Source organism: Protopterus annectens, chromosome 2.part0 (genome assembly GCF_019279795.1).
Source record: "Protopterus annectens isolate FY-2018-M chromosome 2.part0, PAN1.0, whole genome shotgun sequence".
NCBI classification, from domain to species: domain Eukaryota; kingdom Metazoa; phylum Chordata; order Ceratodontiformes; family Protopteridae; genus Protopterus; species Protopterus annectens.
In genome coordinates, this window is record NC_056728.1 from 1409678961 (window position 1) to 1409706090 (window position 27130).

The 27130-nt window shown below is 44.6% G+C and overlaps 1 protein-coding gene across 1 annotated transcript in view; it reads right to left on the reverse strand.

The window, feature by feature from the left end:
- Positions 1-27130, reverse strand: part of NAA15 (N-alpha-acetyltransferase 15, NatA auxiliary subunit) — a 2782393-nt gene that overhangs the window by 2157155 nt on the left and 598108 nt on the right. Inside the window, exon 5 of the mRNA XM_044060403.1 lies at positions 8340-8474. Within this exon, the coding sequence (XP_043916338.1) occupies positions 8340-8474 (135 nt within the window). The remainder of the gene's footprint in view (positions 1-8339; positions 8475-27130) is intronic.

The window sequence follows — 27130 nt, forward strand, 5'->3', positions numbered from 1 at the left end:
GGGGGGGAGGCGCAAGACTGGCAGGTAGTCAGATGCTACCTGCCCAGTCTTGAAAGAGAGTCCTCTGGCTGGAAGTAGGGGTTGCTCTAGGTGGAGGAGATTGTTTTCTGCTGGACTTACGAGGCCCTGAAGGAGGAGCAGGTTGGGAGTGCTTCCTAATAAACTGTTTTGGAAAGGTAGTTTGAGAAACTTGGGGATTGGTGAGACCAGTAAATGTATAAGGTCCTGCATCTCTTTTCCTTTCTGTTGCAGACTTAAAAAGGTCTGCAACCTTAGAGCCAAAAAATACAGCATTGTCCAGGGGAGCATCAGTGAGATTAGCTCTGAAGTCATTTGGCAGAGGTTGTAGGCGAAGCCAAGAGTATCTGTGTAAGGCAGATGCTGATGCTGCTGACCTGACAGAGGATCCAGCAGCATATCAGCTACACTTGGGAGTGTCTGGTGACCTGGAATGAGAGAGCCAGGAGAGAGGACAGTGACGTCTTGGCAGGGGATTCAGGAATACCTGCCAAATGTTTAGTGGCAGACTAAGAGAGAACAGGTGTACTTGGCCATGTGGGTCTGATAGTTTGTGGCTCTGAAAGCCAAGGTAGCAGAAGTATAAATCATTTTGCCTAATCTTTCCATTGTCTTCCTATCGGTCAGCTGAGAGAATAGTGGTCGTAGACAAGAGTTTAGTGGCTTTGTCAGTGGCAACAGATATAGTGGCTGGGTCAGTCGGAGGGCACTAGCCTAGCAGTGTCAGGTACTTTGTAAACCCTTTCAGGTCTACGTAGGGCAGGAGGCTGTGACACATGGTTCAGAGATGCAGAAGAAAAGTCATCTAGAAAGGCAGGCAAGATGGGAGTAACAGCATATGGGCTACGGGTTTCCATTTGAATGAAGTCGTAGTACCTCTTTTGTACCTTAGACATTTCTGAGAAATCCCATTTAAAGTGTTCCTTCATCCTGCCAATTGTCTCACAGAAGGCAAGATCTTCAACTGGAGAGTTAGGGTCCAGTAACTTCCTCGGGGGATCTGTACCCCAAGGGTGAAGAGAGTTGGGAATTGTAGGAAAGAGATTCCTCAGAGGAATCTGAAAGGACCTCCTCTTCCCTGGGTGCTGGATCTGTAGGCAGAGGCCTAGGGCTCAGGAGAGGTGTAATCAGTAATAGCCGGTGAAGGCCTCAGTGCTATGAAGGCACTGAAGAGACTCTGGCTGAAAGCCTGACAATCAGGCATGGCTTCCGTACGAGGGTAGATATATTTTCTCTTTTCCCCTTCTTTTAAGAGGGGTCAAGGACATCTGTCTGGAAACCAGCGACTGCAAGGGATCGGCTTGGACCACACAGAAAATGCTGCACCCCCAGGCATCGGCTAGCGGCAATGGAATAGCCTCTGCAGACGTGCTCTCGCCCGTGGGTGTGGCATCCTTAAAGGTACCCACAACCTCTGAAGTAGCAGATTTGGAACCTAACCCTGTAACCAGGGCTATATCAGCCACAGGATGGGAGCCGGCCGGAAGAGGCTCAGCAGTAGTCGAAGGCTGTAAAGTCCTGGCCTTTTCTGGCAGTTCTGTGGGAACATCGGAAGAGCCCTCCATCCTAAGAGTAAGTAGTTTCAGATGTTGGCTCTCGAGGTACAGGTTTAACGCATGCAAGCAACTACGCAAAGTTTTGGAACTAACACCTGGCAAATCGGGCAGGCCTTATGGTTGTGAGATTTTCCCAAACAGAAAAGGCATTTGTCGTGGGCATCCTTATGAAGGATCAGGCGTCCACACTGGCACTTACCCTTTCTGGATGACATTAACAAGCAATATCTAAAACTAGGACTGAAAAGGTCCCCAATGGGGTACTTATCTGAACAAATATGTCGCCAGCTGTAACAGGTACACCTGGCGTACGACTGACGGCTGAAAAGTTCTGAGGGCTGGTGCGTGCCATCACATTTATGGCCCACAAACTATTGTCTATGTTTGATGCACCACAGAGGGACTGAAAGCTTTTGGATACTGGCCGTACATACGTGAGACTGAAGGGTAAACCCATATGAAGAATACTGCAACATGGAAATAGAAGGACATCTGCCATGGCATATTAAGGCCTTAAGTGCAACTTTGGTACCTGCCAAAAATGCAATCACTAGAAAATGGAAACCAAAGTCTAAAACAAGTATACTTAAAAGTAGTGCATATTGTAACAAAAAAGGAAGTGTGATTTTTAGAAAAGGGTGGGAGTAAACTGGATAGAAAAAGAGTGGGAACACAATGCAGAAAAATGTTCTGGAGGAGGAATGAGGTCTAACAGAAGACAGGAAATGAAAATGCTGCTTTGATTATATGGGTATAGAACCATGTAAGATGCACAACGTCTAAATGTAAACTTGTTAAATATGGTTTCATTACTTTAATAAAAATGTAAAGTCACACGTCATAATTCAATAAAGGTGTTTAAAAAAAATGTCTGGCTAGATTGCCATGGACTGCTGTGGAGTTTCAATGGTTCATAGGTTCATACTAGGCTATCTGCCCAAGGGCATTTATAAGCCTAGCCCATAGTTATGTGGCTTTCGCCACCCCTTTAGTTTGAATAAAAACTATGCCTATCATTTTTCTGTGCCTCTGTCAAGCAGTGACACTGAAGTAATCCCTGGGGTATATCTGCGATCTCCCATCCATTGGTCAAGATTCCTCTTGAACAAGGCCAGCGAGGTGCTCTGCCTCACATGTACCGGGATTTTGTTCCACAGCATAGGGAGTCTCTGGGTGATGAATCTGTCCCTCCAGCATGTTCTATTTATAACCGTGTCAAGGTTTAAGTCTCCCACTCTTGTGGTTCTGAGGGATCTAGATTTTTTGAGGTGAAGCATATTCATCAAATCTGGGTTTGACATGGCCTTATATGTCAGGCACAGGTCACCTCTGAGCAAGCGGTATGAGACTGAATAGAGCTGGAGTTCTTTCAGTCGGGCAGCATAAGACATATTTTTGAGACCCTTTATCCTTTTGGTGAGGAACTTTTGGGGCCTTTCAAGCTGCAGCAGGTGTCTGGTCAGATACATTCGAACGGGCATTGTACTCAATCATAGGTCTAATGAGTGATGAGTACAGGGGGACGATGACCTCCCTTGATCTAGATGTGAATCCCTTCATGATCAGGTGGGCGATATAGAAGGTTTTCCTAACTACTTTAGCAACACGAGTGTCAAACGAAAGGCTACTGTCAACTTGGGTCCCCAGATCCCTGATGACTTTTTCTGTGCTCAGTGGATTGCCACCTATATGGTAGCTAGGGGTAACCTTGTTTTTCCCAAAGGGTATGACTATGCATTTTTTGGTGTTTAACTTCAGGCCATGGCTCTGGCACCAGTTATCCGTTTCTGTGAGGCCCTTCTGGAGGATATCTGTGTCAGATGTGTTTTCGACTATGGCGCCCAGTTTGCAGTCATCTGCAAACTTTATCAACCATAACCCTCCTGTGTTTGCTTGTACTTCAGAAAAGTAGATGCCGAACAAGAGTGGACCCAGGACTGAGCCCTGTGGGACACCACTTGTGACAGGCTTTGAGTCTGACATGGCTCCAGCAACTCTGACCCTGTGGGTTCTGTCACTTAGCCAGTTTGCAACCCATCTTGTGATGTATGGGTTTACATTCAAGCTGATGAGTTTTTCGATGATACCTGAGTGGGGTATTGTGTCGAAGGCCTTTGCCAGGTCGAGGTAGGCTGTATGGACTGCCTTTCCCTCATCAATGGCCTTGGTGACTGTCTCGAAAAAGTCAACCAAGTTTAAGAGGCAGGATCTGCCTTTGACAAAGCCAAACTGGGTTGGATCCAAAGTCTGCAAGTTCCCTATGTCTTTATTTATGAGTTCCATTATGATCCTCTCCATGGCTTTGCAGATAAGGCTTGTCAAGCTAATGGGGCAGTAATTTCCAGGGTCTGTGGAGGCACCGCCCTTATGAAGTGGGACCACAGTGGCGGCGCCACTCCTTGAGTGCGTATCCTGAGGTGAGGCTAAGATTAAACAGCTGTCCTAACTGCGGGTTTAATTCCTCATTGAGTTCATGAAGCACACAGCCGGGGACACCATCCGGTCCCATGGATGCTGTGTTTTTTGCCTTAGTGAGGGCAGTTCTCACCTGGGCATTGGAGAGGTTTGGGGGGCTACAATCCTCTGGAATAGATATCTCTCCTTTTGGGGGGGAGAGGGGGAAAAGTTTGCACTGAACCTGTCAGCCAGTATGTTAGCAATGTGTGTAGGTTCAGTAATTTTCACATCATTTTGAACTAATTCTGAGCATATCTGGGAGTTTCCTCCTAGGTTTCTAACATAGCTAAAGAAGGCCTTATGATTGTCTTTAGAGTCCTTGGCGATTTTTCTCTCAAAATTTGCCTTGGATGATTTTATGAGAGCTCTTAGTTTTTACTTATAATGATCAAAGGTGTCTTACCTTTCAAGGATTTTGCTCTATCTTGTAGTAGCTTCCTCCTTTTGTTGTAGAGCTTGTTTATGGCTGGGGTCCACCAGACTGGATGCTTGCCTTTGGTACAGAGAGTCTTAGTTTTGTTTGGGATTGCCTGATCCATGCAGTCCTGTAGGTGCTGGTAGAAGGCATTTGTAAGTGATTCAGCGGTTTGAGTAATGTTTACCACTGGCTCAGGGGCCTTAAAGGAGACCACACTAGTTTTTAGAAGTGTGAAATCGGCTTTTGAGAAGTTTTTCACTGTGGTCTTTTTGTTTCAGGTGGGGCGGGATGAGGACCTCCAGCGAGATTAGTTTATGATCTGATCTCACCAGTGAGGGGTATACTTCCGGTGTTGAACATTTTGATCCCATGTTCGTGATGATGAGATCAAGTATGTTTTCTCCTCTTGTGGGGATGGTGACTAGTTGTTCCATGGCATTTGAGTTTATGAACTCCAGGAATCTTTGGGTTAGAGTGGGCTTGAGTAGTGTTCCCAGTCTATATTAGGGTAGTTGAAGTCACCTAGTATGATGGTGTTTGGAGATACATTTATCCCCTCCAATGTTTTCAGGAAGGCCATGTGAGGTTCCTGAGTGAGAGGGTGGCCTGTAACATGCTACAAATTGCAGAGCAGTCTTGCCTATGGTTAATTGCACCTGGATGGTCTCCGATGCATCGTGCGTTGCCACCAACCTTGAGGTGTGGGTGTCCTTTATGAATATGGACACCCCCCCCTCCTTTCTTGGTGTTGTCCGGATTTTGGGGCCGGAACGCATGATATGAGGTGAAACCTGTTAGTGCTGGGGTGCTCTCAGGAGCCTTGAACCAGGTTTCTGTCACAGCACAGACATCGATGTTCTCCATATTGAGAAGGGCCTCGAGTGCGTGCATCTTGAGATTGAGACTTCTGGCATTGAGCAGCATTACCCTTAGTTTTTTCCTTTTTGGTGTTCTAGGGTGGTAGGTTTAGAATTTGAGCCTTGCCTAAAAAGGCACTATGGGGTGGCAAGAGCCTTTGCCATTATCCGGAAGCCCAGGGTGACAGGTGCAAGCCGTCCCTTGAAGCAGCGTGGCTTGTCCAGCATGTCATCCCAGGCAGACAGACATTGGATCCCCTTTGAATGACACCAGAATTTAAGCCAATTATTAAAGCTGATCATCTTATCACTGTATTGTGGCATCATTCTAGGTGAAGGTAGGATACTGCTCAAGGTCAGGGTCATACCTGCCTGGGCTACATAATCAGAGAGCTCCTCGATGTCCCTTTTCATGTAGTCCAAGGAGGTGCATCTCAGGTCGTTGACACCAGCGTGGACAATGACTGAGTCGTACTTGTACCTGCTGTTGAGAGACCTGAGTGCTTGCGTTATGTGGCGGATTCTAGCGCCCGACAGGCAGCTTACTGTGACCTTCTCCTTACTCAGTCTGGTGAGCGGGACGTCAGTGTGTCTGACTATGGAATCACCAATGACAAGTGTGTCTGGCATTTTGTTTGGCCTTAAGGGCTGTGACTGTTTGACACTCTGACTGTGTGGTCTATGTGTTGCATGTGTTGGGTCGTGAGGTGGTAGTTGTTTGGGTGTCTGCTTTGGTGGCCTCTGCTGTTTTGGTAAATTTTTGATCAGAGCCTCCAGTATGTCTTTGTGTGAGTATGTGTATGATTTGAAGTTGTGATGGTACCATGTGTGACTGGGTATGTATTGTGTGTGGTTACCTTCTCCTCCTGTCTGGTCTTGCCAGTCCTATGTTGAGAGAGCTCAGCCTCCAGTTTGGCCGTATAGTTGCATCTCTCGCATGTATTTGTGTTTTGTGGGAGAAGGAGAGGATTGTCTGTGTACATGAGGCAATTGTAACATTGCCTCAATATTCCCAGGTTCACCAGTTGAGCTGGAGAGGACACTAGCAACTGATCCTCGACATACTAGAAGTAGTAGATAAAGAGACTTTCAAAGGACTCCGGGGAAGTGGGTTTTAGGCTGGTGGGGTACTATCTATAATAAGAGTGCTTTATCAAGGTGCAAGTACTGTAGGAGTAAGTGCTAGGCTTTACAGAAAGAGAATAGTCTACTTGGGAATCAAGTAGAGATGAACTTCTCAGTTATAGGATATGCTGGTTAGATCAGCAGTACAGCTCGAGGAAGGTAGTTCTAAGGGAAAATTTGAAGAGTGGAATTTAGATGGCCCGAATAGTTTAACCGCTGCTGCTCTTGTGTGCAACAGTGGCAACTCCGCGCTAACGCGCGTTTAGCGTGTTTTATAGCAGGGGGCTGAAGGGAGCTAGGAATTGGCCCAAAACGACCAATGGACTACTAGTTTCTGGCTGAAACTTCACCAAATCCTTCACCAAATCCATGGACTGAAAATCAGAATCTGTCCTTAAATGCTGACGCCACCAACCCCAGTCTGTATGAGGGCAATTTCTAAAGCATAATAGTTAGTCTAGTGGGAAGGTGACCAAAATCACTTTTCACAGCTGCCTGGATGACAGCAATCAGACTCTCTTGACATCAACATCTAGCCAATCAAAAGTGGGTGGGCCAAAATGCCAACTTCCTCTGGAAAAATGCAGTAAGAGATAGGGTAAACTATTATTTGTGGACTGAGGGGAAAAGGATGAATTAACAGATTTATGTCAATTTAACTGCACTGTCGCCCATATGGTCTTGAACGTATGGGTTTCGGCAATATAAAATCAGCCAACAATGCTTTAGCAGGGGTGGCATCTCCCTGCACCCCCCCCCCCCCCCCATAATTTATACCAACTTCAAGGTCATACTACAGTGGGAAAAAAGACAAATTCTGAGATTTCTACAATATCACTATCTCAGATGGTTCGATGAACCAAACTGTCAACCATATGCGTTTTGACAATTTAGTCTTCTGTCAAATTGAGACAGACAAAGATGAATGACTTAAAGGTTGGCCAACATGAAACAGAAAAGCAAAAAAGTTACCTTTTACTGGAGAGGAGAAAAAAACAAAACCTTAACACAATGATGAAATGTAGCTTCTTCTGTACTGCAGCAAAATATGCAGAAAATCGAATAAAACTCAATAAATAAAACAAGTAAAATAAGTCAATAAATAAATCAAAATAAATCAAAATGGAGCATGCATACAACCCCCCTTTAAAGCAAAATTGCTCTCTGAATGGCAGTGACTCAAACAGCAGTACTACATGGTAGGAAACATTTTGACTCGTCAATCTGGCTGAAGGCCAAAACCTACCTCTACAAAACAATACACTCGCAATGAATCCTGCAGCAATAAACCACATGAAACACTTAAGCTTCAGTACTGAAATAACACTTCACTTTCCAAAGACAAACTGTTTACCATGGATAAAACTAAAATTACTATAACCCAGGGTTCATGAAGATCCTCCATCTCACCCCCCTGAAGGCCATTCATTAAAATCAACCTTGTCCCTAATTCAGACCCACTGTCTTCTTACACCAGCATCATGCTCAGTCATTATTCTGTAAATAAAAATGTTTAAGAATTTAGCATTTCGTCCTCGTATTAACATTCTAAAACGCCTTCTACTTTATCAAATGTATTGCTCCACTCCTCCCAAACCATCAGCATTATAGCACTAGCTAAAGAATTCCTTTTGCCCAACTGTATTCCACCAGCTCTCTTCCTGTGCTACTCTGGCACAGACTTTTTTTGTTTTTCTTCCTAGCCTCAAGAGACTTATCTTGATCTCCCTTTACCCTTACTTTCCTTTAGACAATACAATAAGTTCAACACTAGTTAAATGTGTCTCAATATACTTTCTCTACTACCTAAATGAATTCCAGTAGGCAACCTTCTGCCAAATTATGTCTCTCAGACTAGAGTTTAGCTCGTTTCATCTACCTTCTCAAACTTGGAGAAACTCACAGTACCTGTTGTGTCTTTCTGAATTCTTCTAATATCTTTGCTGCCATTTCATAATCCTCCAAAAGGTGATAAGCAACTGCATAGCCTATCCATGATGCTCGCTGTGCTGGCCGAAGCTGCAGTAACTGATACCGTGTTTCCTGTATATACATATAAAAAAAAAAGAAAGCAGATGAAACCCCTGTGAAGGCCACAATATAATGAATGTCTTCACAAATTAAGAAAATGTATTCAAATTTTAAGAACATTTTATGTAAATGAAAAAATTTAGTTTTAAACAATGCATCAGGTCGACGACTAATTTATGGTAGTACTATGCACCTAAACATGGACATATATTGAAGTACCTGGCTAAAGGATAGCATTTATGTAGTAAACCACATAAATACATACTTCAAAGAGGCAGCCATAACCCATTTACAAGACAACGCTTCATGTGTAGAACTTCCTCTTCCATGTAAGACTATCCTCAATCATTAAACATAGGACTACAAAAATAAATCATGCAATATTTTATACACACAGAATATTCAAGCTCAATAAACATAAAAAAGTACAGTTGTGTAAGTAAACTTACAACAGACAGGTTACTGCAACTGTGATCCATTCTAAGCTATGTAAGCTCACCCCCACCTACACCAACCAGCTTCTAAAAGCTTTGGGAACCTTCCTGGCATTCCTCCTACCAAGAGCAAGAGAAGCATTCAGTATAAAAGGCACGACAAGTATCAAAATCTTCAGAGAACTTTTCTGCCTTGGAAGAAGGCAAGTGCCCACAATAAGCATGTTAAGGAACAGAGAAAGTAAGTTGTCTAAGAACTTGCACTATAACATTAGATGTCCTACTGATAAATGTTGCAGTATTCCAAACTGTTGGGTTATCTCACCAAACAACACAGATATCTAGCCATGGTACCAAAGCCAAAAACCTTCCATGGACCCATGCATATCACCTAAGCCAGTAGTCAAAGGTACACAAGCAGACATGCCAGTATGAAAAACATATGAAACCTGTAAACTGACACCAGAAAATACCACTCAAGTAAAAAACAATTAAAATGAGGAAAGGCAGAAAATAGCTTCGCTTTAATCCAAGAGAAGGGCAAAAACAAACACGGATGGCAGGGTGAGAAGGAATACTGCAGAGAGATCAGTGGGACATCTACCTGTAAGTTCTTAAGCAACTGTACACTTTCCCTCCTTAGATCATTGTTGCAATATTCCAATCTGCTGGATGATTCCCAAAGCTTAGCATGTGTTGACAGTAAATGCATCAGTCAAAGGAGAGCTGTCAAATAATCCAGACACACCTAAACTGTCAAAGGAGACCATCTAAAAGCACCTACCTGTAATGTTTGGCAAATTTATGTACAGAGGATCAAGTTGCTGCTTGTAAGATGGCTCTCAAGTCAAAACATTTGTAAAAAGTTCCAGATGAGGCCACTGCTCTAGCTGAGTATGCTTTTACTGTCATAAACATTTGCCATGAGTAACAAAATGAAATGGACATAGAAATCCAATTAGCAATACTTTTAGAAACTAGGTTTCAAAGCTTGGATTCTTGAAAGGGAAAACAGGTCAAGTGTTGTGGATGGGCCTTGTTTTGTCCAATGGAAAATCTAAGCTGCCTGTGTACATCCAGGGAAAGGAGTAATCTCTCTGTTATTCGGAGGATTAGGAAAGAAAGCAGGGACAGCCTGATTGAGGGTTAATTCATTGACCACTTTAGGCATAAATGAGGTTATGACTCAAAGACACTTTCTTTATGCAAAAATAAAGGAGGCAGGGGTTACCATCAGGGCATGGTGCTCAGAAACCCTTCTAGCCGAAGGGCTACTAGACGTATAGTTTTCAAAGTACAGAACTTGACAAGGGCAGAAAAGTACAGTTGTGTACACTTAACATAAATGTAGATGTTAGAGTGTATTCACTGTTGCAGTCAATACATTTGGGTAATCCTGCTGGCAGGTTGCATTCAGTCTGCCTGAATTCCAAAGTCCTGGGTCCTGCATCGGTTGTCGACGCCCCTTCCCTGACGTCAGGTTGTCAGGGGGTATAAAAGCAGCCGCCGACACAATTTTCTTTTGTTTTGCCCCAGATGTCAGGTGTCCCCTAAAAGGGTAGCCCAAATTTATATCTATATATAAAATTACATGAAGCAATATAGACTTTACCTTCATCCACAAGCAAATAAACCACAGAGGTTGTATAAATCAGAGAAGGAAAGATAGGTTCCATCAGAAGAAGAGGGGATGGTGGGTGGGTAACCTGGACTGCAACAGTGAATACACTAACATCTACATTTATGGTAAGTGTACACAACTGTACTATGTTCTTCGTGTTTCACTGTTGCAGTCATTACATTTGGGTAGATTCCCAAAGCTATGGTTGGAAGGCTGGAGCTAAACAGCATTAGGAGCGGCTACAAGACGCTGCAGAACTGCAGTGGCAAAGCCTGCCCTGGATCTAGAGTAGAGTGGGAGATGATGGTGCTTTGTAAAGGTGTGCAGTGAACTCCAAGTAGCTGCCTCTAAAATGTCCTTGGTTGGTACTCCCCCGAGAAAGGCTGCTGAACTGGCTGCAGCTCTGGTGGAATGTGGCCTAATGCCCTTAGGCACTGGCTTGCCATGGTATAAGTAGCAGAAAAAATGCAGTGGCCTATCCACTCTGAAGTAGTCTGCCTTGAAATAGCCTTTCCTTGTGATCCTGCAGCATATGCCACTAGTAATTGCTCTGTCTTTCTGAAAACTTTGGTTCTTTCCAAGTAGAATCTAAGCTGTGTACACATCCAAAGAATGCAGAAATTGTTCCCCCTTGTTCTGTGCATTTGGATAAAAAGTTGGCAGATGAATGGTTTGGTTAAGAGCCACACTGGACACCACTTTAGGCATAAATGTTGGGTTTGTCCTCTGGGAGAGCCTGTCCGGATAAAAAATGATAAAAGGTTCCACAGCCATAAGTGCCTTTAGCTCTGAAACTCGTCTTGCAGAAGTTATTGCTAGGAGCAAAGCTGTTTTCCAAGATAAAAACTTTATAACAGCAGTAGCAGCTGGCTCAAAAGAAGGCAGGGTGAGTTTTTCCAAGACACAGTTGAGGTACCATGCAGGCATTGGTGATCTTCATGGAGGCCTTACATTTTTGGCTCCCCTGAGGAACTGTTTTAATAAGGGATGAGAAAAGATTGGTGGCTCTGACATGTAATGAGCCGAAATGGCAGAGGCATGAATTTTAATAGATGAGAAAGATAAGCCTTTGTCCAGCATCTCTGTTAAGTATTGTAAAATCTGAGGAATATTTGGCACAGCTGTATTTGTTCCTTGTGCCTAGTTCCAAGGACAAAATCTCTTCCATTTTCCAGCATAAGATTTTCTAGTACAAGGCCTTCTGGCTTTCAAAATGACATCCATCACAGCTTTGCTGAGAGGTGTGTTTTGTAAGACTACATTATCCGCCATGCTGCCAAGTTTAAAGTCCTGAGCTGGCTGTGCAGGATCTGACTGTTTTGCTGGGACAGTAGATGGGGTACTTGAGGTAAGGTCCAAGCTGGGCATTGAGACAACCTCCTTAATATTGGGTACCAGTGCTGGCGTGGCCAGTCTGGTGCAATTAGTATCATCTTTGGCTTCTCCTGTCTGACCTTTAGGAGTACCTTGGGGAGGAGAGGCAGAGGGGGGAAGGCATATATTGATAGGTTTTTCCAGCTGAAGGATAGGGCGTCCACTTTCCATGCTCGTCTGTGATAAATCCTTGTGCAGAATCTCTTTAGTTGGCAGTTGTGAGGGGAGGCAAATAGATCTATGTCTGGGCGTCCCCATTTCCTTGTTATCATGCTGAAGACTTGTGGATCCAGCTGTGACTCGTGGGGATCCATATGGTTTCTGCTTAGATCATCTGCCAGAGTATTTTTCCTTCCTGGCAGGAATTGTGCCTGCAGATGTACTTGGTAAATCAATGCTGTGTTCCACAAGGTCATGGCTAGTCTGCAAAGGGGGTAAGAATGTGTGCCCCCCCCTGCTTGTTTATATACCACATGACAGTGGTGTTGTCCTGGATGCAGTAGATCCTTGAAGGCTGTCAGGGCATTTTGATCAGCTAGCATCTCTTTTTGATTGATATGTAGATGCATTTGGTTTGAGGTCCATGTTCCCTGAATGTATCTTCCTGCCATGTGGGCCCCCCAGGCATAATTTGATGCATCCGTTGTTGGTGTCTGCCTGGCTGGGGGTAATGTGAATGGCTGTCCCCTGTTTTGGTGACAAGCCTTTGCCCACCATCGAAACTCCTGTTGCAGACAGGGAATGAGAGTAATTATAGTTTCCAGGCTGTGGGAATGCTGAGTCCAAACACTTTTTTAGGTACCACTGAAGTTTCCTCATATGCAGTCTTGCATATGGAATTAGTAGGATGCAGGATGCCATGGAGCCCAAAGCCTGCAGACTTTTTCTTGCAGATAACTGCGCCTTTGTTGCTAACATTTTGAAATAGGTGGTCAATTGTCTGTCTGGCGTGAGATGAGCCATCTGGGCAGTTGTATTTAAGCTTGCACCCAAAAATATTATCTCTTGAGAGGGTACTAGTTTCAATTTCTTTTCGTTGACTGTGTACCCTAGGAATGTTAGAAGTGTTTTCACGAACGCCAGATGCTGTAGAAGGATTGTCCTTGTTCTCTGCATGAATTAGACAGTCCAAGTAAGGGTTTATTTGTATTCCTCTGTCTGTAGAATGCAATTACTGGTGCCAGGCACTTTGTAAAGACCCTGGGCGCAGTAGATAAGCCAAAGGGCAGTGCAGAGAATTGGTAATGCATTGAGCCAGCCTTGAACCTGAGGTATTTTCTGCATATTTGTCTGATTTGGACATGCAGGTATGCCTCTCTTAGGTCTAAAGTTACAAGCCAAGCATTCTTGCCCAGCATGGGCAGAAGCTGCTGCAAAGTCAGCATTTTGAATTTTGGTATATCCAGGAATGTGTTCAGAATCGATAGGTCGAGTATTGGCCTCCAGGCCTTCTCCTTTCTGGGTACCAAGAAGAGTCTTGAGTAAAATCCTTGTCCCCACTCTTGCTCTGGCACTTGTTGAATGGCCCTCATGTCCATGAGGGATGAGACTTGGTTTTGTGCCTCTGCCCATTGATTTTTTGGCAGATCTTGCCAGCCGTTTGCCTTTGGCAGGGTATGGAAATGGAACTTGTAGCCTTGTGACACGATATTTAGAACCCACTTGCCCTGGGTTATAATGAGCCAATTTTGAGAAAAAAGTGCTAATTTTCCCCCTAAGGGTGCTGCCAGAAAATAAGTGCTTGGTGCAGGCAGAGGGAAGTCATTGGGAATGTTTCCTGCAAGGTTGTGATTTGTCTTCTCCACTTTTGGAGATAGAAGCACGCCACTGCTTTGACCTGTATGAATCCTGTGCCTGGGATCTGCCTCTAGGGCATCTGGGTCTGCCTCTTTGAGGTCTGTCTGACACAGGAAAGGATCAATTCTTTGTTGGCCAGTGTCTACTAAACCTAGGTGGCTGTACTTGTAAGAAATGTTTGACCGTTTGCATAGATTTAGCCTTGTCCTCCATTTTCTTTAACACCTCTTCTGCCTTAACACCAAACAAAGTATCATGCTGTAAAGCTGCATCTAATAATTTAACTTTAACATGATCAGGCATATTTTGTTCCTTTAACCAAGCATGCTTTCTAATTACAGCACCTGTAACTGCGGCCCTGCAGGAGGCCTCTAAAGAATCAAAACCACATTGCAAAGTATGTTTTCCAACTTGTTCAGCTGCATGCAATATATCCTGCATTTCCTTATTTACTGCACATTCAGAGTTTAACATTTTCTGTTTAAGCAATGCCATGACATGTTGCTGATATTTGAGCATATGTAACTGACAGTTTAAGGCCCTTATAGCCAAGGTAGCAGATCTGTAAACCTTTTTTCCCCATATATCCAGTGCCCTAGAATCCCTGTCAGAAGGGGTAGGGTTTTTTCACAGCAGAAGCCTTAACACCCTTGGGACCCTAAGAAATAGTTTCTGGGTCTGCAGCAGGGTTTTTAAAAAGGAATTTATGAGAGTCAGGAACCCTGTAATATCGGTCAGGCTTAACAGGAGCTGGAGTCAGGAGTAAGGCTAGACTCCGAAAACACATCTACAATGTCTAACACAGGAGGGATGGCTAGTGGCTTGTGCTGAGGTAGTAACAGGAAATCCCTGAGCCTCTTTTGAGAAAATCTTGGCTCTCCCAGTGGAAATGCTCCCTCATGGTATGCAAGGTTTCCCCAAAAGAATAGTCCTCAGGAGAAGCTGAAGGTATAGATTCTTCAGCATCAGAATCCTCACAGGGGGGAAAAGAATATTTCTGATCAGAAGAGGAATCTGAAGAAATGGAAACCTGATCTGAAGACTCATAGTCAGTCTCTTGCCTAGGCCTCTTATCAGGAGGGGGATGGGAACCCCTGATCAAGGTAATCAAGTCTTCGGCCATTTTGAGCACCTGTTTTTTGGGCATGGAGGCCTGTCCACGTGGCTCGAGTTTGCTTCTTTGCCTTTGAAGTCTGTTTAATGTACAGATGTTTGGGTCTGAATACACCCTCAGAAGCCGGTGCCTGCTCAGCGGCTCCGGATCCATCTGAAGGATTAGCATTCGAGGCTCCAATACCTTGAGTTTCCAACAGCATCGATGACTCCAGGTGCGAGTCGGTAGCGGCCTGCTACTCTAAAGTAGCTGTTGTCAGGGGCTGCGAAAGCACCTCACTGAGAACCGGCAACTGGCTTAGGAGAAGCTTCGTCGTAGGTTTTGGGCCTCTGCTGTCTTTCTTTTTCTTTCGTGTTTTTTGTGAACTCCGGTAGTCGGATGGCTTTCCGATGACATTTCTGGATAATTAAACCTGTGTCCAAAGTAGTTTAAAGCAAAATCATACCAACGCTTAATAGTGCATTGGTTAAATCTAGCACAAAACAGACAACCCAGAAAGTTATGATCAGGGCCTAGGCAAGGAATACAGTAAGAATGAAAGTCCTTATGAGGTACTTGCTTCCCACAAGAAATACAATTATTAACTTTTTCTGACATCAGTTCTGGAGCAAGAAAAAAAGTTTCCCCAACGGGATACTTAGCTTTATAGAAGACTCCGGATCTGAAATTCTAACTCGAAAATCTCAGGAGTCGGCCGACCGGCACTTGCGAACAGCTTCTGCTTCGGGTACCGCGCGGCAAGAAAGACTAAAGAAAATGGCATCAGCTGCTTCTTTTATAACCCTGACGACCTGATGTCAGGGAAGGGGCGTCGACAGCCGACACCGGACCCAAGACTTTGGAATTCAGGCCGACTGAGGGCAACCTGCCAGCAGGATTACCCAAATGTAATGATTGCAACAGTGAAACATGAAGAACATCTGTTGGCTCAAAGAGAGGTAGAGTGAGCTTCTCACAGACAAAGTTAAGGTCCCAAGACAGTGGAATAACTTTCCAAAGAGGATTGAAATGGATGATGCCTTTAAGAAGCTGGTTTACCTCTGGCCTGGAAAGGAGGGATGGGATTTACAGGTAACCATATGGAAATGGCCGACAGGTGTGCCTTAACTGAAGAGTAGGCAAGACCAACTTTAACTCGCACAAATAAAGGATAGTAGGGATGCAAGAATTTATAACATTCCATTCTGCAGCAAAACACCAGACAGAAGCTTTTCCATTTGGATATACAACAAGAGTTGTAGGTTTCCTTGCCTCCTGAAGGACCTATAGCATGTCCTCAGAAAAAAAAAAAAAAGGATAATGATTCCTTTCAAATATTAATCTGTAATGTCAGGTAAGGGATGATAGGAAGGCATACCGTAGTAAGTCCTTGTGTTCTGAGAACATATCCACTCGGTGGGGTAACTTGTAAAGATAACCCCTAAGTGGGTAGAGAAAGAACCACCAATGCTGCCTTGGCCAAAAGGGTCTAGTAAGTAACACTTCTGTGCTGTCTCTCTGAATCTTTATCAAGACCTCTGGGAGTAGTAGTAGACAGAAGGTATTAGAGAGAAGTACAGTTGTGTACACTTGCTATAAATGTAGATGTTCTAGTGTATTCACTGTTGCAGTTATTACATTAAGGTTATCTGCCTGCAGGTAGCCCTCAGCAGGCCTGAATATCAAAGTCTTGGGCCCTGCGTCAGATGCTGTCTCTTCTTCCATGACGTCAGGAAGTCAGGGGTATAAAGCATGCAGCCAACACCATTACATCAGCTTTTCTTGTCCCAGATGTCAGGTGCCCCCATAATGGGAAGCAATTACATATAAGGTTACACCTCCAACAAAAGGCAACTACACCAGAAAGCTTAAATACACTAAACAAGAAGAAAGGTAAAGCCAAGAGAAGTCAGGGGGCTGGAGGGAGGGTAACTAGGACTGCAACAGTGAATACACTTGAACATCTACATTTATGGTAAGTGTACACAACTGTACTATGTTCTTCGTGTTTCACTGTTGCAGTCATTACATTTGGGTAGATTCCCAAAGCTAAGGAAGGGAGGAGGCAGTTAAAGAGCATTAGGACCAGATATTAAGCCCTGCAAGACTGCAGTGGCAAAACCAACTCTAGATTTTGAAAAAAAATAGGCAAGTGGTAATGCTTGGTGAAGGTATGTACAGAGCTCCAGGTAGCAACTTCTAGGATGTCCCTGATAGGGACACCTCTGAGAAAGGTTGTTGGAAGTAGATGCAGCTCTGCTGGAATGTGATCTTATCCCCTGTGGGGTAGGTTTTCCATGGTGCTTATAGCAGAAATGAATGCAATGGCCTATCCACTTAGAAATGGTTTGCTTTGAAATGGCCTTCCCCTCTGCCCCTGCAGCAAAGGCAACTAGCAGCTGTTCAGTTTTTCTGAGAGGCCAAGTCCTGTCCAGATAAAATCTAAGTTGTCTGTCCACGTCCAAAGAGTGCAGTATTCGTTCTCCTTTGTTCTGTGGATTAGAAAAGAAGGTTGGCAAATTAATGGACTGATTAAGGGCCACACTGGAGATCACCTTCGGCATAAAGGAAGGATTGGTCCTGAGGGACATCCTGTCTGCAGAGAAGATGAAGGGCTCCACTGCCATGACGGCCTGTAATTCAGACACTCTTCTAGCTGAAGTGATGGCTAAAAGGAAGGCTGTTTTCCAAGAAAGGAATTTCAATTCTGCAGTTGCAGCTGGGCTCAAAAGGAGGTAGAGTCAGCTTTTCCAATACAAAGTTAAGGTCACAGGCTGGAGTAGGGGCTCTCCTGGGTGGTCTTAAAATGTTTAGCCCCTCTGAGGAACTGCTTCAGCAGGGGGTGAGAGAAGAGGGGTGGTTCAGTATTAAGACGTGCTGAAATGGCTGAGGCATGAATTTTAATAGATGAGAAGTAAAGGCCCTTGTGGAGCATCTCTGTTAAGTATTGAAGAATATGCGGTAAGCTGGGGTTGCTGTGCCCCCCCCCCCCCCGAGTCTGGCTACAGGAACAGTATCTTTTCCACTTTTCCGCACATGATTTTTTAGTACTAGGCCTCCTTTCCTCAGGAATGACATCTAGCACCTGCTTACTGAGGGGTGGTATTGGAGAGTTCAGGTAATTAACCAGGCTGCAAGGTTCAGGGTTTGAAGCTGGGGGTGCAGAATCTGGCCCTCCTGCTGGGACAGCAGGGAAGGGGTCTGAGGCAGGTGCCATGGTTCCAGCAGTGACGCACTGCGCAAGAGGGGGTACACCAATGCTGGCGTGGCCAGTCTGGTGCAATGAGTATTGTCTTTGGTTTATCTGGTTTGATCTTTAGCAGAACTTGAGGAGAGACAGAGGGGGAAAGGCACAAACAGGGAGGCTTTCCCAGGTGAAGGACAGGGCATCCACTTTCCAAGCTTCTCTGTGGGGAGTCCTTGTGCAGTATTTGTCCAATTGGTAGTTCTGAGGGGAGGCAAACAGGTGCATCTCTGGGTTCCCCCATTTGTTTCTCAAAATGTTGAATACCTTTGGTTCAAGTTTCCACTCGTATGGGTCCATTCGATTCTGCTTAGGTTGTCTGCCAGTGAATTTAGCATGCCTAGTAGGAATTGATCTTGTAGGTGCACTTGGTAGTTCAAGGCTGTTTTCCACAGAGCCATGGCTAGTCTGCAGAGATGGTATGAGTGGGATCCCCCCTGCCTGTTTATGTACCACAAAACAGTGGGGGTGTCAGTCTCTATCAATAATTGTCCTGAAGAATGTGGTCCTTGAAGGCAGTCAGAGAATTCTGTACAGCTAACATTTCTTTTTGATTGATATGCAGGTGCATTTGACTTGGGTTCCATTTGCCCTGAATGCACTGCCATGCCAAGTGAGCCCCCCATGCATAGTCTGATGAGTCTGTTAGGGTTTGGGCGGCAGGGGTAGAGTGAATGGCAGTACCTTGTTGTGGTAGCAGGTCTCTGCCCACCAAAGGAACTCTTGTCTTTATACAAAGAATGATAGGAATCATTGATTCCAGGTCCTGAGAATGTTGACACCATTGGCTTTTTAGATACCATTGTAGTTTCCTCATATGCAGTCTTGTATATGGAATCAGTAGGATGTAAGAGGCCATGAACCCCAGGGCTTACAGTATTTACCTTGCAGATAGATGGGTCTTTGAGGCCAGTAGTTTGAAGTAGACTGTTAAACTTGCTTCTCTGGCGTGAGGTAAGCCATCTGGGAAGTTGTGTTCAAGCTTGCTCCCAGGAATACAATTTGTTGTCAGGGTACTAGATGAGATTCCTTTTCGTTTATGGTGTACCCCCCCAGTGAGGTTAGCAAATTCTTTACAAATGCCAGATGATTTAGTAGCATGTCCTGGCTTTCTGCCTGAATTAGACAACAGTCCAGGTGTGGGTATATTAGAATATTTAATTGTCTGCAGAATGCAATGACTGGAACTAGGCACTTTGTGAATACCCTGGGCGCAGTAGATAAGCCAAAGGGCAGTGCAGAGAACTGATAGTGCATGTAGCCTGCTATGAAACTTAGGTATTTTCTGCAAGATTCCCTTATTGGAATGTGCAGTTAAGCTTCCTTTAAGTCCAATGTTGCCAACCAGGCATTTTTGCCTAGCATGGGAAGCAGCTGATTAGGAGTTAGCATTTTGAATTTTGGGATTACCAAAAAGGTGTTTAGAATAGAGAGGTCCAGGATAGGATGGCAGGAGTTGTCTTTTCTGGTTATGAGGAATATCTCGAGTAAAAACCTTGTCCCCTTTCCTCTGCTGGGACAGGTTGTATAGCCCTGATACTTAGAGAGAGAACCTGCTGTTGAGCCTCTGCCCACTGATTTGGGGGTAGGTCTGGCCAACCGTTTGGCACTGGTAATGTGTGGAACTGGAATCTGAATCTTTGGGAAACTATATTTAAAACCCATTTGTCTTGGGTAATGAGTTCCTAATATATTGCAAGCAGTTGAGCAGGGCTTGGAAGGTTTAAGGTCAAGTCATTGTGACAGTTTACCACAGGGGAGGTGCCTTACTACTTCCAGCTTTGCCCCCCACTGCTTAGGCCTGTGAGTACCTTGAGACTATAGCCTAGGTGGTCTGCTGTGCCTGGGTTTGGACTGAAGGCCTGGAAGAGACAGGAAAGGACCAATTCTTAGAATGCCAATGCCTACTAAATCTGGGAGGTGATACTTGCAGGAAATCTTTAACAGTTTACATAGATTTAGCTTTTTCCTCCATCTTTTTAAGAACAACTATTGCTTTGTTGCCAAACAGGCGGTCTTGGTTTAAGGAAGCATCCAGTAATTTAGCTTTAACATGATCTGGCAAATTTTGCTCCTTAAGCCAAGCATGCCTTCTAAGAACAGACCCAGTGACAGCAGCCCTGCAATATGCTTCTAAAGAGTCAAAACCACATTGCAAAGTATGTTTACCAACTTGTTCAGCAGAATGCATTAAATCCTGTAAATCTTTAATTTCAGCACAGTCAGGAATCAACATCATTTTCTGTTTAAGTAGTCCAATAATATGCTGCTGATACTTTAACATATGAAACTGGCAGTTTAAGGCCCTAATGGCCAAAGTAGCAGAAGTGCATACCATCTTAACCAATCTGTCCAGGGCCCTGGAATCTCTATCAGAGGGGGATAGGGTTTTTGGCAGAAGTAGCCTTAATACCTTTAGGTCCCTGTGAAATGGTCTCTGGGTCCACAGTAGGATTCTTAAAGAGGAACTTGAGAGTCAGGTACTCTAATACCTGTCAGGTTTCCTGTGAGCTGGAGGTAAAGTGTCTGGGGCCAGGCTAGATTCCAAGAAGGCATCATCTACAATGTCCAGTACAGGAGGGGCAGCTAAATGCCTGTGTTAAGAAAGGAGTAAGAATTCCTTAATCCTCTTTTTGGAGTCAGAATAATCCTGGCTTTCCTAGCGGAAATGCCCCCTAAGAGTGTGCAAAGTTTCACCAAAAGAAAAATCTTCTGGAGGGGAAGCAGAGGGAATGGAGTCCTCTGCATCAGAATCCTCATAGATAGATAAAGGCAAATCCTGGTAATCAGAAGAAACAAATTTCAGAATCCTGATGAGAAGAATCAGAAGGAAAATCAGTTCTAGGTCTCTTAGAGGGAAAAGGCTGGCTTTCCCTATTTAAAGTAATAAGGTCTTCAGCCATTCTTATTTGTTTTTTAGGCATATGGACCTGACCATGTGGTTTGGACATTGGTTTTCTAGGTGTGGGTCGAGATTTAGGCCTTGAAGAAGATGGTGTCTGTTTGAAATGCAAGTCAGTAGGCCTGAATACACCCTCAGAAGCCAGTGCCTGCACAGCGGCTCCGGACCCATCCAAGGTAGAGACATCCATAAGTTCCATAGTCGAAGAAGCATCTCGTCGCATACCAGACTCTGACTGGGTCTCAGTAGAGGCCTGCGAATCTGAAGTAGTGGGTATCAGGGGCTGTGAAAGCACCTCGCCGAGTACCGGCGAACTGGCGACTGGCTTAACGGAAGTGACGTCAGCAGCTTTGGACCTATGCGGTCTGTCTTTATCTTTATGTTTTTTTCAGTATGTCGGTGGTCAGATGGCTTACCAAAGCCATTTCTGGACAATTAGAGAGAGTACCAAAATAGTTTGATGCAAAAATGAACAGACTATGAACAGCTCGAGGATTGAATAAGGCACAAAACCGATAGCGAGTGACGTCATGGTCTGGGCCTAAACGAGGAATGCAGTACGTAAGAAAATCTTTGTGGTATTTGCTTTCAACAGGTAATACAATTGTTAACTTTTACTGACATCGGTTAAGAGCAAGAAAAAGGATCCCCAATGGGGTACTTAGCTTTTCTGAAGACTTCGGGTCAAACTCGAAAACGAAAATTTCAGGAGACTGCCGACTGGCACTAGCAAACTGCTTCTGCTTCGGGCACCACGCGGCAAAAAAAAAACTGAAGTAATGGCATCAGCTGCATGCTTTATACCCCTACCTGACATCATGGAATAAGAGACCCCATCTGGCGCAGGACCCAAGACTTTGATATTCAGGTCGACTGAGGGCTACCTGAAGGCAGATAACCCAAATGTAATGACTGCAACAGTAAAACATGAAGAACATCTTCCTTCCAAGGAAATAACATGGCATCCACCCTCCATGCCTGAGGGAAAAGCATTCTGGAGAAAAAGCAATGTAGTTGTCTGTTGTGCATGGAGGTAAGTAGATCTGAAGAATACCCCATTTGTGGACTATGACTAGGAAGACCTGTGCTCAGCATCCATTTGTGAAGTCCACCAGGACACCACCATGTTAAGGAGTGTAAACTGATTGGAGAGCCAGGTTTACTTTTGCAACCTGCTTGCACACTTTTAACGGCCAGTCTGCATAGATAATAACATCTTGTTCACCCTTGCTTATGTACACGCAACGTGACTAATGTCTGTAAAACTTCTGAGGGCTTGGAGCCATGGTGTGGGAAAAGATCTACAGGGCCTAAATCAAAACTCTCATCTCTTTCAAGCTAATAAAGTCTATTCCTCTGACTTGGGGCCACTTGGCCCTGGACTCTCAGGCAGTCCATTGTATGACCCCAAAGCCACATCTGAAGTATCCATGTGCAGCTCCTGGTGGGATATGTGCAGTTTGGATGGCAGGTCTGGGTGAAGGTTTATCCATGAGATCTTCCACCACCATCATCTTTTTTCCTTTTTGTCTACATGGGGTTGAGGTTTCACGTCAGCTGTCACCATCTCTCTGTATTCAGTGCCATTCACCCCTGACTTTAACCCTTATGTCAGACTGTCACAGGTCTTCTCATACAAAATCCAACCACCTCTTTGCTGGACGTCCCAGTTTCCTCTTGCCTGCTTAGTCTCAAATCTTCACCAGACTTGTCTTCTGCTTTTCTGTACATGCCCCTGAACCACTGTAAACTGTTCTCTGACTTTTTCTGCAACTGGAATACCCACCACTGAAATTCTTTTAGGCAGGGGAGTAATGACAACTGGGAGTCCAGAGGATAACAATGATGGGACCAGACAGATTTTCAAATACCACTGAATCTTTCTTTCTCACATGGTATCTGGAAAAAGGCACCATGGGTAAAGTTGCTATCATGAATCCCACCATCCCTCAATTTCTCCTGCCACGTAGACGCACTCAGGACCTAGTCTAATCGTAGGAAGGCATGACCTGTCTCTCCTGTCTGCTGCCCAGAAAGTACAGTTGTGCAAGCTGAAAGCACTGTTGTGTTAAGAACTTTCCATAAAGTACAGTTTTGTACCTACCATAAATGTAGATGTCCGAATAGGAATGCATCTGCAGTCCTTACAAATGGGTTGTCCTGTCGTCAGGCAGCCCTTCGGTCGGCCGGATTCCAAAGTCTGGGTCTGGCCTCGGCTGGTGTCGCACTTCACCCGACGTCATAGCTGCAGCTTTTCGGGTATAAAGGCATCAGCCGACGCCATTTTCCTCAGTGTTTCTTGCCCCAGATGCCAGTTGCCCTCTTGGATAGCTAAATTTTGGATAAATGCCAATGTTTCCAAATAGTAGAAGGCAAACACAAAAAATAAGCATGTATGTACATATATACAAACAAATACACCATAAGAGATCCCCCCCAGCTAGCTATTAGATGGGCAAATACCCTAGGAATACCTCAGAGGGGAAGGAGGGTGGGTAATCCTGAATGCAGATGCATTCCTATTCGGACATCTACATTTATGGTAGGTACAAAACTGTACTATGTCCTTCAAGGATGCATCTGCAGTCCTTACAAATGGGTAGAATACCATAGCCAAACTAGGGGAGGAGGAAGAAGAAATGATGGTGTAGTTAGGATCCCTTGCAAAACAGCAGTGGCAAACCCTGCTCGGGATCTAGAGTATAAAGGTAAGTTATAATGCTTGGCAAATGTATGCACGGAGGTCCAAGTAGCAGCCTCTATAATGTCCTTGGTAGCCACTCCTCGTAAGAAAGCTGTGGTAGTGGCTGTAGCCCTTGTAGAATGAGGCCTTATGTTCTGTGGAGTTTGCTTTCCATGGTAGGAGTAGCAAAATCTGATGCAATTTCCTATCCACTTGGAGATTGTCTGTTTTGAAATTGCTTTTCCTTCCCTTCCCGTTGCATATGCTACCAGAAGCTGGTCAGTTTTTCTATTGCCCTTGGTTCTGTCCAGGTAGTAGCGTAACTGTCTATGTACATCCAAAGTATGCAGCAGTCTTTCCCCCCTGTTCTGTGGATTGGGGAAGAATGTAGGTAGGTGGATAGCCTGGTTTAAAGACACTCTGGATACCACCTTAGGCATGAATGTAGGATTTGTTCTCATGGACACTCTGTCTTGATGGAAGATCAGGAAGGGTTGTACTGCCATTAAAGCCTGTAGCTCAGAAACCCTTCTTGCTGAGGTAATTGCCAGCAGGAAAGCAGTCTTCCAGGATAGGTGTTGTAGTTCTGCTGTTGCTGCTGGTTCGAAAGGAGGAAGTGTCAATTTTTCTAACACAAAGTTCAAGTCCCATGCTGGCAGTGGTGGTTTCCTAGGAGGTTTTACATTTTTAATTCCTCTCAGAAACTGCCTGAGTAGAGGATGCGAGAAGACAGGGGGATCGAAGCTGTATTCTGCAGAAATAGCTGATGCATGTATCTTGATGGAGGAATAGGACAGGCCTGAATGGAAGAGCTCTGCCAAGTACTCCAGGATGTTGGCAATGTTTACCTTTGACACATCTTTTCCCCTTTCAGTACTCCAAATGAGAAATCTTTTCCATTTTCCTGCACAGTTCCTTCTTGTTGAAGGTCTGCGGGCCTCAAGGATAATGTCTTTAACCCTTTGGGATAAATTTGGGTTAGTTGCTCTTATGTAATGTTCCAGGCAGTCTGCTGCAGAGTTTTCAGGTTTGGATGCAGGGTGTTGTAGCCGTTCTGTGTTAACAGCAATGGGATCAGGGGTAGTGTCCATATTTGTCCCCGAGACATGCTCCTCAGTAATGGGTACCAATGTTGTCTTGGTCAGTCTGGAGCTATCAGAATGATCCTTGGACGTCCCTCTCTGATTTTCAATAGCACCTTGTGCATCAAAGGAAGAGGTGGGAATGCATATGCTGTCAGGCTTTTCCAACTGAAGGATAGAGAGTCCACCTTCCAAGCAAGTGGGTGGTACGTCCTTGTGCAGAATTTCTTGAGCTGGTGATTGAGTGGGGATGCAAATAAGTCTATTTGTGGTAGTCCCCATTTCCTTGTGATGGCCTTGAAGATGTCCGGGTGTAGCATCCATTCGTGAGCATCCGTGGTAGTTCTGCTTAATATGTCTGCTAGGATGTTTTCTTTTCCCGGTACAAAAATTGCTTGTAACTGAATGTTGTAGCTCAGAGCCATATTCCATAGGTCCATTGCCATCCGGCATAGAGGGTATGAATGTGTGCCTCCCTGTTTGTTGATGTACCACATGACTGTGGTGTTGTCTGTCCTTATCAACTGCCCTTCTTGGAGGAATGGTCTGAAATTCTGGATTGCCAGTTTTACTGCCAGCATTTTCTTTAGATTTATGTGCAGGTGCAGCTGATTTTGAGTCCATAAGCCTTGTATGCACTTGTCCAGCATGTGGGCCCCCCAACCGAGGTCTGAGGCGTCCGTTGTGATGGTTTGGTTTGGTTGAGTGCTGTGGAAGGGCAAACCTGTGTTTGACTGACATGCCTGAGCCCACCATAGGAACTCTTGCTTCAGGCATGGGATTACTGGTATTTTGGTTTCTAGGCTGTGCCTGTGTTGAGACCATAAATTCTTCAGGTACCACTGTAGCTTTCTCATATGCAGTCTGGCATGAGGGACCAGGATTATGCAGGATGCCATGAAGCCTAAGGCCTGCAGAACTTTTCTTGCTGTTAGTTGGTTCTGCTTTGTTAATGCCAAGAAGTAGAGAGGAAGTTGTTCTTGTTTTTCTGCAGTTAGGAAAGCCATCTGTCTTGTTGTGTCCAATTCTGCACCTAAGAAGGTTATTCTTTGGGATGGCATCAGTCTTGACTTTTTTATATTGACTGTATATCCCAGGGCTTGCAGCAAGTAAATGACTCTTTGTAAGTCTTCTGTTAGCTTGTTTCTGTTGTCCGCTTGTATCAGGCAGTCGTCCAGGTATGGATAAATTTGGATTCCCTGAAGCCTGCAATGAGTGATTACTGATGCCAGTCATTTCGTGAACACTCTGGGCGCAGTAGATAAGCCAAAGGGCAATGCTGAGAATTGATAATGCGCTGATCCTGCAAGAAATCTGAGGTATCTTCTGCAATTTGGTCGTATGGGGACGTGCAGGTATGCCTCCTTGAGATCTAGAGTCACCAGCCAAGACTCCTTGCCCAGCATGGGAAGAAGCTGCTGTAGGGTCAGCATTTTGAATTTTGGAACAATGAGGAATGTGTTTAAAGCGGACAGGTCGAGAATAGGCCTCCAATTTCTCTCTTTTCTTGGTACCAGGAAGAGTCTGGAGTAAAATCCCTTTCCTTGTTCCATAGATGGTACCCTTTCCACAGCTCTCATTTTTGCTAATTGAGCTATTTGTTTTAGAGCTTCTGTCTTTTGATTTGGTGGTAGGTTTGGCATTCCTCTTTTCCTGGTAAAGTATGGAAATGAAACCTGTAGCCTTGGTCTATAGTTTGCAAAATCCACTTGTCTCTTGTGATGCAGTGCCAGTTTTTGAAAATAAGGCTAGCTTTCGCCTAAGGGTGCTGCTATCTGTTCCCTGGTAGGCGGTGCCAGAGCCAAGTCACTGTGATTGTCCTGTTGCAGTGGTAGTAGCTGTGTCTGTGCCTCGCTGGTTGTTACCCTGCCACTGGCGTCCCCTGTAGGCACCTCCTCTGGATTGATTTCTGCCTCTTGTACGCCTATTCCTGCCTCTCTGTGCTTTAGAGGAGTCTGGAAAGGACCAATTTTTGGAAGGCCAGTTCCTGCTAAACCTTGGAGGCTGAACCTGTAAGAAATCTTTCACTGTTTGTACAGATTTTGCCTTTTCTTCCATTTTCTTCAGTACCTGCTGAGCAGGAGAACCAAATAAATTGACCTTATCCATAGGAACATCTAATAGTTTTGCTTTAACATGATCGGGCAAGACCTGTTCTTTCAACCATGCATGCCTTCTGATAACTGTGCCAGTCATGGCTGATCTAAAGGAAGCCTCCAGTGCATCATAGCCGCATTTTAAAGAATGGTTACTAACCTGCTGAATGTTGTGCACCATTTCTAGAACATATTTCTTATCTAAAGAGTCAGAGGACAGTTTCTTAGTTAACTGATCAAGCATAAACTCCTGGTATTGGATCATATGAAACTGACAGTTCAATGCCCTAGCTGATAGAGTAGCAGAGGTGTATACTTTTTTACCCCATCTCTCCAAGGACC